The sequence below is a fragment of the Schistocerca piceifrons genome, chromosome 3, assembly GCF_021461385.2.
Source record: "Schistocerca piceifrons isolate TAMUIC-IGC-003096 chromosome 3, iqSchPice1.1, whole genome shotgun sequence".
NCBI lineage: Eukaryota > Metazoa > Arthropoda > Insecta > Orthoptera > Acrididae > Schistocerca > Schistocerca piceifrons.
In genome coordinates this window covers 913,372,619-913,390,900 of record NC_060140.1, presented here as the reverse complement: position 1 = coordinate 913,390,900, position 18,282 = coordinate 913,372,619, and the positions used below count along the sequence as shown (strand labels likewise).

General features: G+C 46.2%; 1 protein-coding gene across 1 annotated transcript; it reads right to left on the bottom strand.

The window, feature by feature from the left end:
* Positions 1-11,875: 11,875 nt before the first annotated feature.
* LOC124790144 (cuticle protein 18.7-like) lies at positions 11,876-15,876 on the bottom strand. The gene is made up of 3 exons (XM_047257732.1): positions 15,745-15,876; positions 12,246-12,644; positions 11,876-12,148 (listed from the first exon to the last, which is right to left on the bottom strand). Exons 1-3 carry the CDS (start codon positions 15,754-15,756, stop codon positions 11,966-11,968), a joined length of 594 nt encoding a protein of 197 aa, XP_047113688.1. The 5' UTR covers positions 15,757-15,876; the 3' UTR covers positions 11,876-11,965.
* Positions 15,877-18,282: the final 2,406 nt, after the last annotated feature.

Here is an 18,282-nt window from a genome sequence, read left to right as displayed (position 1 = left end):
TCACACGTCCGTAATTGCTGCAGAGTGGCTTGAAGAACACTCTTCTGAGTTTAAACACTTCCACAAGTCACCAATTTCGCCAGACATGAACATTATCGAGCATATCTACACTCCTGGAAATGGAAAAAAGAACACATTGACACCGGTGTGTCAGACCCACCATACTTGCTCCGGACACTGCGAGAGGGCTGTACAAGCAATGATCACACGCACGGCACAGCGGACACACCAGGAACTGCGGTATTGGCCGTCGAATGGCGCTAGCTGCGCAGCATTTGTGCACCGCCGCCGTCAGTGTCAGCCAGTTTGCCGTGGCATACGGAGCTCCATCGCAGTCTTTAACACTGGTAGCATGCCGCGACAGCGTGGACGTGAACCGTATGTGCAGTTGACGGACTTTGAGCGAGGGCGTATAGTGGGCATGCGGGAGGCCGGGTGGACGTACCGCCGAATTGCTCAACACGTGGGGTGTGAGGTCTCCACAGTACATCGATGTTGTCGCTAGTGGTCGGCGGAAGGTGCACGTGCCCGTCGACCTGGGACCGGACCGCAGCGACGCACGGATGCACGCCAAGACCGTAGGATCCTACGCAGTGCCGTAGGGGACCGCACCGCCACTTCCCAGCAAATTAGGGACACTGTTGCTCCTGGGGTATCGGCGAGGACCATCCGCAACCGTCTCCATGAAGCTGGGCTACGGTCCCGCACACCGTTAGGCCGTCTTCCGATCATGCCCCAACATCGTGCAGCCCGCCTCCAGTGGTGTCGCGACAGGCGTGAATGGAGGGACGAATGGAGACGTGTCGTCTTCAGCGATGAGAGTCGCTTGTGCCTTGGTGCCAATGATGGTCGTATGCGTGTTTGGCGCCGTGCAGGTGAGCGCCACAATCAGGACTGCATACGACCGAGGCACACAGGGCCAACACCCGGCATCATGGTGTGGGGAGCGATCTCCTACACTGGCCGTACACCACTGGTGATCGTCGAGGGGACACTGAATAGTGCACGGTACATCCAAACCGTCATCGAACCCATCGTTCTCCCATTCCTAGACCGGCAAGGGAACTTGCTGTTCCAACAGGACAATGCACGTCCGCATGTATCCCGTGCCACCCAACGTGCTCTAGAAGGTGTAAGTCAACTACCCTGGCCAGCAAGATCTCCGGATCTGTCCCCCATTGAGCATGTTTGGGACTGGATGAAGCGTCGTCTCACGCGGTCTGCACGTCCAGCACGAACGCTGGTCCAACTGAGGCGCCAGGTGGAAATGGCATGGCAAGCCGTTCCACAGGACTACATCCAGCATCTCTACGATCGTCTCCATGGGAGAATAGCAGCCTGCATTGCTGCGAAAGGTGGATATACACTGTACTAGTGCCGACATTGTGCATGCTCTGTTGCCTGTGTCTATGTGCCTGTGGTTCTGTCAGTGTGATCATGTGATGTATCTGACCCCAGGAATGTGTCAATAAAGTTTCCCCTTCCTGGGACAATGAATTCACGGTGTTCTTATTTCAATTTCCAGGAGTGTATAATGCATTGCAACGTACTGTTCAGAAGAGATCTCCACCCTGTCGTGCTGTTACGGCTTTATGGACAGCCGTGCAGGATTCATGGTGTCAGTTCCCTCCAGCACTACTTTGGACATGACAGACATTAGTCGAGAGTCGAGTCCATGCCACGTCGTGTTGCGGCACTTCTGCGTGCTCACGGGCCCTACACGATATTAGGCAGGTGTACCATTTCTTTGGTCCTTACAAACCATATGACCCACAAGATTATTTGAGTTCTATGAGATGATGCTGTTGCATACAGAGACATCCCGACTGTAGAAAACTGTAGCGAAATGCATGAAGACCTACAGAGGACAGACCCTTGGTGCAGAGAGTGCTAGTTGAGCCTCAAAATAAACAAATATGACGTACTGCAAATACATAGGCACAAAGACCCGTTTTTGTATGATTACATAATGGAAGCATACTCACTGGAAGCCGTTACTTCATAAAATACCAAGGAATATGCCTATGGACCGTATAGTCCCCTTTCAGAACGGCATGTTGTGTACTGTTTGCTAACTTTGCGACGCAATCACATACAGCTGGTCTGATATTCTGCACGCTAGTTATTAGTTCATTAGGCGGTAGCGCGTAAATGTGTCGAATGCCCTCCTGAACTCAAGGATAACGACATCTACCTGGGCGCCTGTATCTACTAATTATTGGATCTCGTGGGCGAACAGAAAGTGCTGGGTTTCACAGGACCGTTGTCTTCGGAACTCATTTTCGGAATCCAGAATTGTCGTAATACGCGAGCATAGAGCATGTTCGAAAATTCTAAAACTGACCGACATCAGAAATAGAGGCGTCTGTTCGATAACTTCTTGAGAACTAGAATGACATGTGTTTTCTTTTCAATCATCAGGAACAATTAGCTCTTCCAAAGACCGACCATACACTGCTGCTGGGAGAGGACAAGTTCTTTTGCATACTTTATGTAGAATCGTACTGGTATTCCGTCAGGTCCAATCGCCTTCCGGTTTTTGACGAATTTTCTTTTCTTTTGTGATTTATTTCGATATCAGCCAATTTTTCATGTATGCGACGGTATAAAAAGAGACACTAAAGTGCGATTTTCGTCTGTGAAACAGTTTGGAAAAAAGACGCTCGATATATCGGAGTTTTCTGTGTCGTCTTCCGTTTCTGTACCATTATGGTCACAGAGAATCTGGATAGATGGATTCGATCCGTTAACTGATGTAATGTAAGACGAAAACGTCTTAGGATTTTCTATCACTTCGGTAGACAATTTTACTTTCGAATTCGTTGAACGCCTTACGCATGGATGTCCTTACACTAATTTTGGCTTCGTTTAACTTTTGTTTGTCTGTAAAGCTTTGACTAAGTTTTTAAAACAAGTCTAATTTAAAAACAAAAGAATTTAGCACTGCTTCTATGACAACTTGATATCCCGCTTTTTTACCAGGTTGTTAGTAAAAAGTGGAAAACTGATGTGTTGGTAAATGTGCCAACACCTTGTAGATATAGGAGGCCGAAATGGCACGCTATCTAACGCAGACGGGCGTGAATTCTGGAACAGGATAAGTAGTGAATTCTAATAAGAAAAGTATGCAGCTCCTCGAATACTTAACTTTTATTTATCCTTGTTGTGAATACAACGTTCTTGATGAGACATTTCATACGATCACTATCAAACTATGTAAGGCTAATGGCGCCTTGCTAGGTCGTAGCCATGGACTTAGCTGAAGGCTATTCTAACTGTCTCTCGGCAAATGAGAGAAAGGCTTCGTCAGTGTAGTCGCTAGCAAAGTCGTCGTACAACTGGGGCGAATGCTATTTCGTCTCTCGAGACCTGCCTTGTGGTGGCGCTCGGTCTGCGATCACACAGTGGCGACACGCGGGTCCGACATGTACTAAATGGACCGCGGCCGATTTAAGCTACCACCTAGCAAGTGTGGTGTCTGGCGGTGACACCACAAAAACACCTCTTACAACCGAGACAAAAAAAAAATAGCGAAGAATACCGGTTATTCGGAAGTAAACTGTCGGTGTCGTTTTTAACCTGTCGGTTTTTCACATCCCTACTGCAAAGACGTATCGCCTTTCTATACACGATCTGTACGATGGTGTACATATGCCACTGTGTATCCGAAAGTACCAATTAGAAAACATAGCTGTTTCAACCGACACACGAACTGCAAACAGATATGAGAGACTACAGTGTCTGAAGTAATAATGCGTAGACTCTCGATTCTCGAATCATCATTCACGCAGCTAACGAATGACGCTCAGACAGGTTTCTACAACTAACAAGCTACTTGGACGTTCGGAGACAAAACCCAGACAATGTAGAGCCAATTTAAAAACATTAGCTTCATATTTATGTGCTGATTCTCTGGCCCAGCGAAACCACCCAACACACCGTATTTGGCTGCCAGCGGGTTTCAAGGAAACTGACTTCTGAAGTAGTACCTTGGCAGAATAACTGGAATGTGTTCCTTTTGGAGCGCTCTGTGTTAAATTAAAACATTATGGTAAACGTACGAGTACGTTGAGTGTGAATACTGGGTGCACTGTTACGATACCTAGAGGTCCAGTGTAAGAAAAAATGTAATTAATCATTTGGTTTTTCATCTCTTGCAGAAGCCTTGTTTCTAGGCAAAATTACTGCATATCAGATCCACCTGTTATGCAAACTGGTTTTTGTATAAACCCAAACATTTTTCAGCACCTCTGTGCTCTCGTCGGTGAGCATTCTTTATTCAATTTTGTAAAATTTTAATGTGTTCTAAGTAATGATATTATGGCGAAATTAAGCCTAAAAACAGTTTTTTTCTATATTTGTCATTATCTTAATTAGTCTACATTATTGGGCTATGTAGGACTCTTTGAATATTATTGGACATTGTCAACTTCACATCTGCAATTGAAAGTTGTTACTGTGAGTTAAGTTTGCGATTTAACAAGTCAATTTATGTCTAACCATAATTTTTTCCGAAAGTATTTCGCGACTATATTATGCGATTACTTGCAGTTATTTCGAAATACCCTTCTTCCTCTGCGTTTCAACAACCATTGACAACGGCTGCTCAAAACAGGCACCGCGCCATGGTCGCAAAGACGTGGACAAGTTTTATGTTATGGGGGACTCTTATCTGGGCTTCCACGGAACATGCGACAGTAATTACAGGCACCATGACAGTTGTGGAGTACGTGCGTATTATCGCGGAGCACATGGAGCGCATCTTGCTTGATGTCTTCCCCGAAGTCGATAGCATCTTCCAGCATCATAGCTGTCCGTGGCACAATCGTGCTATGGTGGTTTGTGTAGCATGGTAGTAACTCGCTTTCCTACCTTCGCCACCAAATTTACCTAATATGAACTCCATGGAACACATCCAGTATGCTATCGGGCGGCAACCAGCCCCTACAAGCCATCGGCCCGTAATTTACAAGAATCGCGTGATCTGCTGCAACATACTTCCAAAAACCTATCAAGGACTCGTCAAAACCATGCTACGCTAAGTCACTGTTGTCAAGACACTTTGAAGTCAAAACGTTTTGGCTCATTACATACATTCTGAAAATTTGTGCTATTACAGGAAGAGTGATTTCCTGACAAGTAAAGTCACACACATCTTGTCATTACAATCGCGCTCTCCCTACTTTTGGTTAAACACACGTCTGTTCAATCCAGAAGTCGACAGTCACTTTCACATTAGCCATGAAAATGAACGATTTATCGTTGTTCCAGATTTCTACTTCCAGTTTTTAGCACAAAGCTTGTACTTTAATTGCTGACTCCCCAAGTTTCTTCAGTTATGCCATCTCCAGTTGAAGCCGTTCATTAGATCTCGTAGAGTTACTAAACTGCGAAGACGTTGGCTGCTTTGTGTCATCTGCTGTTCTAAATAGTACCAGACGTTTTCTTTCTTATTAAAAGAGATAATTTAACGGATCATCTGAGGTGCAGTCGTTAAACCGGAAACGTGTGCGTGCAGTTCTGTGAAGAAGCTGTCGCGCTCATGAAAGACGGGAGTCTCTGTTGCATATTTACCTTCTCCATGTGTATGTTTAATCATTAAAGACGCGGCGTGCGAACGCATCCTTCGTGAGACGAAATTGGGACTCCACTTCTGTCATGCTCATGGCAATGTGGGGGCGGTAACCATCGATCACGCGGGCTTAGGTGTGCGTACGATACGCATTTTCGAATTACCATTCGAACTTCCTGCAGATGTCCGGGCACTGTGATATCACATAGTCAACAACAAATATGCCACGAAACAGTGACGGCGCAACATTGGTTTGTCCTCTTCGTATCCTTTGCCAGCAACTGGACACTGATGACCACCGTCTGACATGCACCTCATCGCAAGATGTCTGGCATTTCGTGTTGCAAATTATTGCCTGCTATCTCGGAATGCCACCAGACACGATCGAACCGCCTAGAAGCCCGGAGGACGAACATTTTCCCGTCGCCAAATATCAGGTCACTTAGTCGGTCAAGGGCTAGGCTTTCGCTTACCTCTTTCATGAGGGACCTAAATCCCGTCTCGACTTCTGGACCTATTTACGAACAGAGCATGCAACTCTCGACAACACGCCACGTTACCGAACAGTATTTGCTAACTATCTTCGAGGGGTCTTTGTTGGACCTCCACTAAGTTGAGGGGTGGGGGGGAGGGTGCCTGGAGCTGGGGGCACCACCCCTCCTCCCCCCTCCCCACCTAGGCTGTGTCTGAGTTTAAGCGGCCTATGATCGATTCTACGTCGGACCTGCGCGGATGGGAGAGCGCGTTGTAGATTGCTCGGATTTTATTTCATTTCCTTTTTCTTTTCTTTTCCTTAACCCAGCATTTATATTTTTTTCTCTGTCGCTGATGTATGTTCCACATAATTTCATAATGATAGTGAATATTACAAAAACAAAATGCAGATAAATAAACAAGAACAAAGCCTTCTACTTCTGTTGACTCCTGTGTCTCCCACTTTCCTGTGCTCCACAGGCCCGGTGGTGGTGAGAGGGTCCTCGGGTTTCGGCCCCTGCCCACTTTGTTCCCTGAGCCCCATCGGTCCACTATTCCTTAAAAAAGGTGGTTAAGGCGATTGCTCACGTAAAGCAGAAAATTCGGGTTCGACTCCCGTACAGCACAAATTTTCATCTGTCGCTGTTGGTTTCGCTCAATGCCCAAGTGCATCTAATGCCGAATATTTATTTTTTCATGTATTCCACACAGCTGCTGATCGAATCAATAGCGTCTGTTCTTTCGGACATGCAGTATTCGCATGTATAAAAAGATTCTGCTTTAGTTTTAGCGCTAATATGCCCTTGCTTCAAGACTGAGTAGATTATATTTTTCGGAAAATCTGGTCATTTGTCTCCAGATTCGTAGATTTTACACACCAACTTAAATTTGAAAGATACTTATCAGATCCTTCTGCCTTTTCATATCGCAAGTTTTCCAAAGCTTAATTAGTTTTACAAAGCTTAATTACATTCTGAGGCTTATAGTGAATCCCCTCTGTTTTCCATATCGAATCCCATTGTTTCCTTGGTCACTTACCCAGACGATTCCTCCCCCCACAAAGGCGCTCAATGTACTCTTACCACTTATCTACATCTACGTCATTACTTTTCTATTCACAATGAAGTGCCTGGCAGATGGTTCTCTCCTCTGTGCTTAACAGTGGAATTCGCATTGCACATTTAATGTTGACGACCTTGCTTTTAATTTCAGCCCCCATTTCGTGCTCGTGCGGTAGCGTTCTCGCTTCCCACGCCCGGGTTCCCGGGTTCGATTCCCGGTGGGGTCAGAGATTTTCTCTGCCTCGTGATGGCTGGGTGTTGTGTGATGTCCTTAGGTTAGTTAGGTTTAAGTAGTTCTAAGTTCTAGGGGACTGATGAGCATAGATGTTAAGTCCCATAGTACTCAGAGCCATTTGAACCATTTTTTTTTTAATTTCACCAAAAGTTAATTTTATTTTCCTACATGCTGAATCAGTCTTTCAGACGACCAATTCTGTTTCGATTTCTTCACATATCTCCTGCACCTATTTCTCCTTGGATTCACTGCACTTCCCCTTTGTTTTATTCATAAGTGACTCACATTTCCGTATTCCAGCATTTCCCTGAATATTTATGTAATTTTTTTTCGTCGATCAGTTAAAGTACCCAGGGTTTCTCTGCAGTTATCTCCCTTGTGCGTATCTTTGTATGTCCAGCTTCTGTGATCGCTCTTTTTGTAGATGTCCATTCCTCATTAACTAAACTACCAACAGTAGTATGCTTTATCGCAGTATCTATTGTTTCATCATTCCTCAATACTACAATGTCCCAATTCTTTCCACAACGGTTCTTCTGCACGAGTCTCATGAGGTTTAGCCTACATTTATTCATTCTGAATTGAGGTCTGCGTCTATACTTGCTCCTGGGAACACATTAAAAACCAATATCTGATTTCAGAATCTCTGTCTTACCATCATAAAACCCAGCTGAAAGCGTCCTGTACCTGCAAATCTTTACCAAGTATACCTCCTACTCATATGACTTTTTAACAATGTATTCGTTATTGTTTGCTGAATTTTGTTGCTGAACTCAATTTGCCTTTCTGTTCTCTCATTCCTATTACTGAGTCCAGATTCGTCCATATCACTTTCTTCTGATTGTCCCCCTACTACCGCGTCCCTATTGCCCGCAATTATTAGATTATCATCTTCTTTTATGAAACTTCCTGGCAGATTAAAACTGTGTGCCCGACCGAGACTCGAACTAAGAACCTTTGCCTTTCGCGGGCAAGTGCTCTACCATCTGAGCTACCGAAGCACGACTCACGCCCGGTCCTCACAGCCTTACTTCTGCCAGTATCTCGTCTCCTACCTTCCAAACTTTACTGAAGCTCTCCTGCGAACCTTGCAGAACTAACACTCCTGAAAGAAAGGATACCGCGGCGACTTGACTTAGCCACAGCCTGGCGGATGTTTCCGGAATGAGATTTTCACTCTGCAGCGGAGTGTGCGCTGATATGAAACTTCCTGGCAGAATAAAACTGTGTGCCCGACCGAGACTCGAACTCGGGACCTTTGCCTTTCGCGGGCAAGTGCTCTACCATCTGAGCTACCGAAGCACGACTCACGCCCGGTCCTCACAGCCTTACTTCTGCCAGTATCTCGTCTCTACCTTCCAAACTTTACAGAAGCTCTCCTGCGAACCTTGCAGAACTAGCACTCCTGAAAGAAAGGATACTGCGGAGACTTGGCTTAGCCACAGCCTGGGGGATGTTTCCAGAATGAGATTAATCTGCCAGTAAGTTTCATATCAGCGCACACTCCGCTGCAGAGTGAAAATCTCATTCTGGAAACATCCCCCAGGCTGTGGCTAAGCCAAGTCTCCGCAGTATCCTTTCTTTCAGGAGTGCTAGTTCTGCAAGGATCGCAGGAGAGCTTCTGTAAAGTTTGGAAGGTAGGAGACGAGATACTGGCAGAAAGAAGGCTGTGAGGAGCGGGCGTGAGTCGTGCTTCGGTAGCTCAGATGGTAGAGCACTTGCCCGCGAAAGGCAAAGGTCCCGAGTTCGAGTCTCGGTCGGGCACACAGTTTTAATCTGCCAGGAAGTTTCATATCAGCGCACACTCCGCTGCAGAGTGAAAATCTCATTCTGGAAACATCCGCCAGGCTGTGGCTAAGCCAAGTCTCCGCAGTATCCTTTCTTTCAGGAGTGCTAGTTCTGCAAGGTTCGCAGGAGAGCTTCAGTAAAGTTTGGAAGGTAGGAGACGAGTAACTGGCAGAAGTAAGGCTGTGAGGACCGGGCGTGCGTCGTGCTTCGGTAGCTCAGATGGTAGAGCACTTGCCTGCGAAAGGCGAAGGTCCCGAGTTCGATCTCGGTCGGGCACACAGTTTTAATCTGCCAGGAAGTTTCATATCAGCGCACACTCCGCTGCAGAGTGAAAATCTCATTCTGGAATCTTCTTTTATGTATTGAATTATCCGTTCAATACTCTCATATGGTTTCTCTGTCTCTTTATCTTCTGCATGATACGTTGATGTGTACATCCGAACTACTGTTATTGGCGTTGTTCTGTCGTTTCCGATGATAAAAGTCCTGGTACTGAACTATTTTCAGTAACTCACTACCAGGTTCACCTTTCAACTCGTTATGTATCCTACTCCTTTCACCATTTTCTACTTCTGTTGGTATTGTACAATAATCATCTGACCATAACTCTTTATCTTCTCTCCATTTCACTTCACTGACCTCAGCTATATCTAGACTGAGCCTTTGCATTTCCTTTTCCAGGTTTTGTGGCTTCACTACTTCGTTCGAGTTTTTGACATTCCCGGCTCAGACTTATCCTTTCCTTGGTTATTCTATGTTTTTCTTATAGTTACCTCCGTATTGACAGTCCCATCTCAGAGTTCTGAACGAGTGCCTACTGGGGGTTGTTGCCAATGGAGTGATCATGACGCACTTTTTTAATTACAAGCGACATGCCTTGAGGACACACATTGCGTCTTTAATGCAGTGGTTTTCATTTCCTTCTGCATCCTCATCCTATTTATCATTGCTGTTTCTTCTTCCTTTTAGGAGCAACTTCCCACTCCAAGGGCAAGAGTTTTCTCGAACCTGTGTCTACTCCTCTGCCCCGTTTGACTAGGCCGTTGGCAGAAAGAGGGTGACTCCCTATAACGGGAGTCTTCAACTGCTATTGCTAAAATTTTTATTCAAAGTTTTAAACAGTGGCTGGGCTCGAACCTATGACGCAGGACGTTCTGAATACGAGCCATTAGTCCATTAGACTGTATCTGGAATGTAACACTTCCTCATATTTACTACATAAAAGACAAGTTCATCGACACAGACAGTGAGACTAGTGGGATGATTCTGCACTGTATTGATTCCCATCACAAAAATAAGGAATTACCATCTATAGAGTCCACTTCCATAGCTGAGTGTGCAGAACACCTGACTGCAATGGCGAGGTACCGGTTTCAATTGTCTGTAATGCTACTGACTTTCCTGATGCGAGAACAGAAACGGGATTCACTCAGCCTTCTGAGACACTTGAGGCATGACTTGAGAAGTTGTGACTCCAAGGTACAGGAAGATGGTAGCGAACTGGAGAGTTATGTGTTGAACCCAGCCCCCTATACACTACATGTGATTGATGCCACTGGCATATGATGACACAGCAGCAATTGGAACTGAATAACCTATCAGGATCAGCATGCAAAGCTAGTTTCTATTGAAGAAAACCGTTGTACTATGGAGTGTACAGTTTCCTAGATTTATGGTCGATGCTTTGGTGACTGGGTAGAGTCTTTATTTATCCCTCTCACTTGTAAATGATTATTGTTTGCATCTGAAGACCTCATTGGTTTAATCTGCAGTCTAAGCAAAACTGTTTAACACTCCGATATAAATGTGTAAGCTTGTATACTCATTGACAAATGGTTCAAATGGCCCTGAGCAGTATGGGAACATCTGAGGTCATGAGTTCCCTAGAATTACTTAAACCTAACTAACCTCAGGACATCACACACATCCATGCCTGGGGCAGGAGTCGAACCTGCGACCGTAGCAGCAGCGCGGTTCCAGACTGAAGCGCCTAGAACCGCCCGGCCACAGCGGCCAGCACACCCATTGCCAGTCTCTTGAAAATCCATTTGGGTGCTTTGCTGCATCATCTTAATACACTGGGCATAGGACTGTGCCATACTTTTCTAGTGTTTCTGGTTCGATAACTGCGAGGGCATGCTGCATTGCTTAGAAGTGCCTTCGCCTACAAAGATAGTACAAGATTATCTCCTGGGTATCAGGGACAGGAAGACTCATCTTGAACATGTTCTGTGAGTTGATGCAAGAATGGGAAGTGAATATGGAATAAACAAATAAAACAATACCTATGATGATGTTCTAAAAGACCAGTTTCTTGCCAAGGATGATAATATGGTGCAATTGCATGCCAGCTATTCAGAGCCAACAAAGGCATAGAATTCGTTGTGAGCATGACGCAGACCTGTTGTGGAGATTGACACAATAGAAAAATCTTTTTCGGTTCCTGATATTTCTGGAGTCACATTCATGTTATCCAGACTAGTCACTGCCAGTATTGCTACTAAAATCGGTGGAGAGGTAATGGTTCAAATGGCTCTGAGCACTATGGGACTCAACTGCTGAGGTCATTAGTCCCTTAGAACTTAGAACTAGTTAAACCTAACTAACCTAAGGACATCACAAACATCCATGCCCGAGGCAGGATTCGAACCTGCGACCGTAGCGGTCTTGCGGTTCCAGACTGCAGCGCCTTTAACCGCACGGCCACTTCGGCCGGCGGAGAGGTAAAGAATAAAAATAAAGTACTTGTGATTTTGGAACTCAGTTTATTGCAAAAATAATTTGTACAACATCTGGGTTCGACTGATAGATTGAGACAGTCGCAGATCAGGTCCTTCAGCCGAGCAGGGCAGCTTTGTACTGGAGGTGGGCGATGGCGTCAGCGTGGTGGATGGCGGGGATGCCGGCAGCGTAGACGGCGGCCAGGGGCAGGCCAGACACGGGGTCTGCGGGGGTGGCGGCGGCCAGGGCTGCGGACTGAGCGTGGGCCGCAGCGTGGGCGGCCTTGGCGCTGGCCACCTGGAAAGGGAGGAGCGTCTTGTCAGTAACACCGTCTCACTACGTGGTATGTGTACTGTTCTGAAGGGGATATAGGAAATGGTGTAGAAGTACATACCTCAGGAGTGTCCAGGGGAACGCCGCCAGGTCCGATGACGATGTTGGCGGGCCCAGCGATGACGGGGCCAGCCACGGCGTAGCGAGCGGCGGCGATGACGGGGGCGGCGGCGATGGCGGGCACGCCCAGGGTGTTGCGGGCGGCCTCGGCGGCCTGGATGTTGAGGTGCGCCGCCTTGGCGACGGCCACGTGGGGCTCGTCGGCGGGCACGACGGAGGCCACGGGCACGCCCAGCGTGTTGCGCGCCGCCTCCGCCGCCTGCGTCGCCAGGTGCGCCGCCTTAGCCACGGCCACGTCGGGGGCGTCGGCGGGCACCGGGATGGCGGCGGGAACCCCCAGACCCAGACCCAGGTAGCCGGGCTTGGCCAGGGCCACAGCCAACACGGAGCTCAGGATCACCTGCAGGCAGCGTTTGCATTAGTCATCGTTGAACTCTCTAGAAGCCAGGTACTTATTGTATTGCTGTGTTTATAGGTTCAGAAACTTTCTTCTACACTTTTCATTAATTAAAACTGCCTGGCAATACCATGACTCGAACTAGGATGCTCTATAAGGAAAACAAACACTCTGAACCCCTAGAGTTTTGGATAAAACCGCCCTCTTGAGTAATAAAATATTTAAAACGTTTCATCAGTTTTGTAAAATTTCGTCTACTGAGAGATTTAAAATGTCCTATGTGTCATCTGTTCCTTAGATTTATGGGCAAGCAAACTACACGACTTAACCATATAAATTTTTAATCGCACAACTTCAGATCTACCTTTCTGCACCTGATAGGGCCTTCCACCTATACTTGTGATCTTTAATGTGACGAAATACTTATTTATACAACGTATGACTCGCGTGATACGTTCAGGACAGTATCCTTCGAAACTGATAGTTATACAGTAATAGTAATGAGCGTATGGCATTGGTGGCCGGGAGACCCCTCCCGGGGCGGTTCGGCCACTGCTCCACAAGTTCTTTAACGCCACTACGACGACTTGCGAGTGAATGAGGATGAAATGATGATGAAAGACACCCGCCGGGAATCGAACCCAGGACCCCGTGCGCGGGAAGCGAGAAGGCTACCGCAAGACCACGAGCCGTGGACAGTTATACAGTGTTACCATAACTGTGGTAGAATTTTGGGAAGATGTGGTTCATCTGTAAAGGAGACCGCTTATGAAACACTAATACGACCTATTCTTGAGTACTGCTCGAGCGTTTCGGATCGCTATCAGGTCGGATTGAGGGAGGACATAGAAACAATTCAGATACTGGCTGCTAGATTTGTTACTGGTAGGTTTGATCATCACGCCAGCGTTACGGAAATGCTTCAGGAACTCGGGTGGGAGTCTCTGGAGGAAAGGAGGCGTTCTTTTCGTGAATCGCTACTGAGGAAATTTAGAGAACCAGCATTTGAGGCTGACTGCAATACGGTTTTACTGCCGCCAACCTATATTTCGCAGAAAGACTACAAAGATAAGATAAGAGAGATTAGGGCTCGTACAGAGGCATATAGGCAGTCATTTTTCCCTTGTTCTGTTTGGGAGTGGAACAGGGAGAGAAGATGCTAGTTATGGTACGAGGTACCCCCCGCCACGCACCGTATGGTCGATTGCGGAGTATGTATGTAGATGTAGTACACCGTTATGATTACTCCTGTATAGTATCACTGCACAATTCTTCCGCAACAACTTGGAACACAGATCATCGTCACTGTGATAGAAAGATAGATCTGAAACGTTGAACTACTCTAAGTTGTGCCGTAATTGTATTATTGAAACTGTTTGCGTCAATATGAATTCATAGGACTCGAGCAAGACAAAAAATGAAACATTATTTATTTGTAATTTCTGCTACCAGCCAAAACAGTGACTGGAAGCAGAAATTACAAATAAATAATTATCCCACACAGTCACGGTTCACAAACGTAGCCACTATGGCCGAAAATAAAAATGAAACATTGTTGTTATTAAGACATTATATCTTCCTAATGGTAACGGCGTGTCCAAGCCTAATAAAATTCCTCGTGAGACTAAAATCAGGTCTATTACTTACTATTGTCTCTCCTTTGTGATACAAAAGAACCTGTTTTTCCAGTTAACGATATAGTAGCAGCGCTGTACGTTACGCAGAGCTAATTAGACACAAGTATTTCGGAATGTAATCTGTTTGCGTCATCAGTGGAGAGGGTACTTCCACTGTTCTCTGTATCTACATCCACGTGTGTGCTCCGAAATCCACTGTGAAGTGCGTGACGAGGAGCACATCTTACCTTTATTGCCTCCTTTCCTTATTCACTTACGCACTAAGCGAGCGAATAACAGCGGTCTGTATGTCTCCCTGCGCACCCTAATATCTCTTATCTTATTCTAATACTTTGGCTGCACAATGATGGTCGTGCAGTCTGTTTCGAAAACGGAATCTCTAAATTTACCCACGAGGGTTTAACGTGAGCGACGTCGACTTTCTCCAAGAATTCTTATTCAGGTTCCCCAAGCATTTCTTTTACACTTTCATATGAACTATACCGGCCTTTTACGGTCCTTGCAGAATGTTCCCGAATTAGTGCAGTGTCAAGTCTATTTGATAAGGGTTTCAGACACTGGTTCAATGTTTCAAATGGCTCTGAGCACTATGGGACTCAACTGCTGAGGTCATTAGTCCCCTAGAACTTAGAACTAGTTAAACCTAACTAACCTAAGGACATCACAAACATCCATGCCCGAGGCAGGATTCGAACCTGCGACCGTAGCGGTCTTGCGGTTCCAGACTGCAGCGCCTTTAACCGCACGTCCACTTCGGCCTTCAGACACTGGAACAGTACTCTAGAACTGGTCACTTTAGTGTCGTATGTGTGCTTTCCTTTACAGACGGAGTGATTATTTCCCCAACAAATGTAAGTACTTCATTCATTTTCCCTGACACTGAATGAACATATTCGTTGCATTTAGTGATACTCTAAAGTATTCATAAGATCTGACGTGCTCGAGATATTCATCCTGTTATCAGATAATACCTCAACCTTTCTTTGTTTTAGGGGTTATCTTACATTGAAATAGAGCTACCATTCATTACACATAGTGTACATTTTTCCTAATCGTTCTGCAATTTCTTATGGCCGTCCAACTACGCTACTTCCCTGTGTTTAGCCGCACCCTCACCGAACAGTCTTACCATGCTCTTGATCCTATTTGATAAGCTGTTTATAATTTTGGAAACATTAGAGGTCCCTGTGCACTGCTTTGGGAACCGATAGACAGGACGACACGGCGGTTGGTCGGTACCTTGCGTCTTCCGAGCCCTCTTCTGACTGAGGAGGAGGTGTACACTGCCTTGGGGCGTACACGACGTTGCTATCGTTTCTGTGGAACTTCCGCATTCCAGTATATCGTACTGGGTCCTATTAGTCGAATATTCCTCAAGCCCATCACGTACTTGGGGAGGTACTCCGTATGATCGTGTCTCTGACAGGTGTCACGACGACGTGCATAACTTGCTGGCGGCTACTCACCAGGACCTTCATGTCTTCTGCTGCTGCTGCTTGGGACTGAACTGTTCCTGCCCAGTGCGTGGCTGGCCGGCGGCTTATATAGCGCGGGCCGGCCTCGTCTTCCCCGCCACATCCTGCCGCCACGGACTGCTACGAGACCGCGTGGTCTTCGGCGATGGGCGGTGCCCTCTACCACGGCGGTAACCTCCTCGTCCGACATCCCCTCTTCAAACTGTCTGATGCAATACTCGGCAGTGCAACAGCTTCTGCTTCTACCTTGCTACACGGAACTTCCATGTTACAGGGACCGTCGTTTTACTAAGCAAAGTTCCAGCACATATTTACGTTCACGGCGTCTGCAATGAAGTTATCCTCACACAAGGGCATAGTTGTAGATCGATACTACCTTCAGCAGTGCTTCAGTCTGGAAACATACTTTATATGGAAGCGTATAATGGCTAACAAAGGAAGTAGTTTATCCTACATTTGCCGGCCGGTGTGGCCGTGCGGTTCTAGGCGTTCCAGTCTGGAACCCCATGACAGCTACGGTCGCAGGTTCGAATCCTGCCTCGGGCATGGATGTGTGTGCTGTCCTTAGGTTAGTTAGGTGTAATGAGTTCTAAGTTCTAGGCGACTGATGACCTCAGAAGTTAAGTCGCATAGTGCTCAGAGCCATTTGAACCATTTTGTCCCACATTTTCTTCATTTATTTTCGTTAACATCGGAGGAAAACCACGTCATACCACACTCGCTGCTGATACATGTACTATGTATTGTTTTTAGTTCATCAACGTAAAGGAGACCTAATGAAAAATGACAGATTGTCAACAGAGACTATGTGACTCACTACTTAACATCATTATTCTCTAGCGACAACAATTATTAAAGTATGAAACATTTTCAGTTTCCTTACCACATCAAATCCGAGTAAAATGATCAGTTTTCGAAGAAATACTGCATGATCTTCGTCAAGTGCAAGTGACTGTCAGTTGTTCCTGACGATGATGGAAGAGAATTTCATAGAAAGTTAGTGAGTTTGCTCAGATTTGCTAATTCAAGAAAACAGAGAATGTTTTACAGCAGGATGTCATTGGTTCAAATGGCTCTAGGCTTTATGGGACTTAACATCTGAGATCATCAGTCCCCTCGACTTAGAACTACTTAAACCTAACTAACCGAAGGACATCACACACATCCATGCCCGAGGCAGGATTCGAACCTGCCATCGTAGCGGTCGCGCAGTTCCAGACTGAAGCGCGTAGAACCGTTCGGTCACAGCGGCCGGCCAGGATGTCAACAGCAGAAACTTGACTCTCACATCACAGAAGTGACTCAATGTTCAGTTACTGATTTCGACCAGCTAGTTGTCATTATGTTACTTACGTTGACAGCTCAACGGGAACGTTACATTCCGCTTGCTGTATTTTTATTTAGACATGTTATGATGGCTTCTGGCGGGTCTCAGACATAAACAGAGTTTTTAAATAGTATATAATAATAACAATACAAGAAAATGAAAGAGGACACAGAAAGCTTGCTTATTTCATAACTTAAATGATGGTGTTCACGTTTTAGACAAGACTGATCAAAAGAGAGAGCGTTTCATGACTACTGAGCAAGCCTTCTATCATTGTGGTGTACTAAAATCTTGACTGATCTACGGCCAGATGAACTACTACAAAGTATTAATATTTATTTATATTTAATGGTTCAAATGGCTCTGAGCACTATGGGACTTAACATCTGTGGTCATCAGTCCCCTAGAACTTAGAACTACTTAAACCTAACTAACCTAAGGACATCAGACGCATCCATGCCCGAGGCAGGATTCGAACCTGCGACCGTAGCGGTCACTCGGTTCCAGACTGAAGCGCCTAGAACCACACGGCCACACCGGCCGGCTATGTTTAACAGTTGGTAGTACGAGACGTATTTAAAACGCACGTAAATCCTTCATTAAGTATTCATACGAAAAGATAAGAGTATGTTGAAACGGGAATCGAGAAAACACTGATGCCGTCATGCAGCAGTTAGAAGACTATAATTACATCGGTTAGTTGTAACTGTGATTATGTGCAGGGGTTGAACATAAATATGGAAACATCACGGGAAAACCGAGCGAGGTGGCGCAGTGGTTAGACACTGGACTCGCATTCGGGAGGACGACGGTTCAATCCCGCGTCCGGCCATCCTGATTTAGGTTTTCCGTGATTTCCCTAAATCATTCCAGGCAAATGCCGGGTTGGTTCCTCTGGAAGGGCACGGCCGACTTCCTTCCCTAATCCGATGAGACCGATGACCACGCTGTCTGGTCTCCTTCCCCAACCAACCAACCAACCAACCATCACGGGAAATACCTGCTTGAACATGAATGCAGATGCCAGCTTAGCCTGCAGGTTGCGCTGTTGCGTTTGACCACGAGCGGCACCTGTGGAATGCCCTCATTAGGTTGCAAGTGTCAGTTGAGATCAGAGCAAAGTCCTATGTAGTTGTGAATGCTCATGTCGGAGCTGAGTGATTCGAACGCTGGCAAATTATTGGTGATCGTCTGGTGGACGC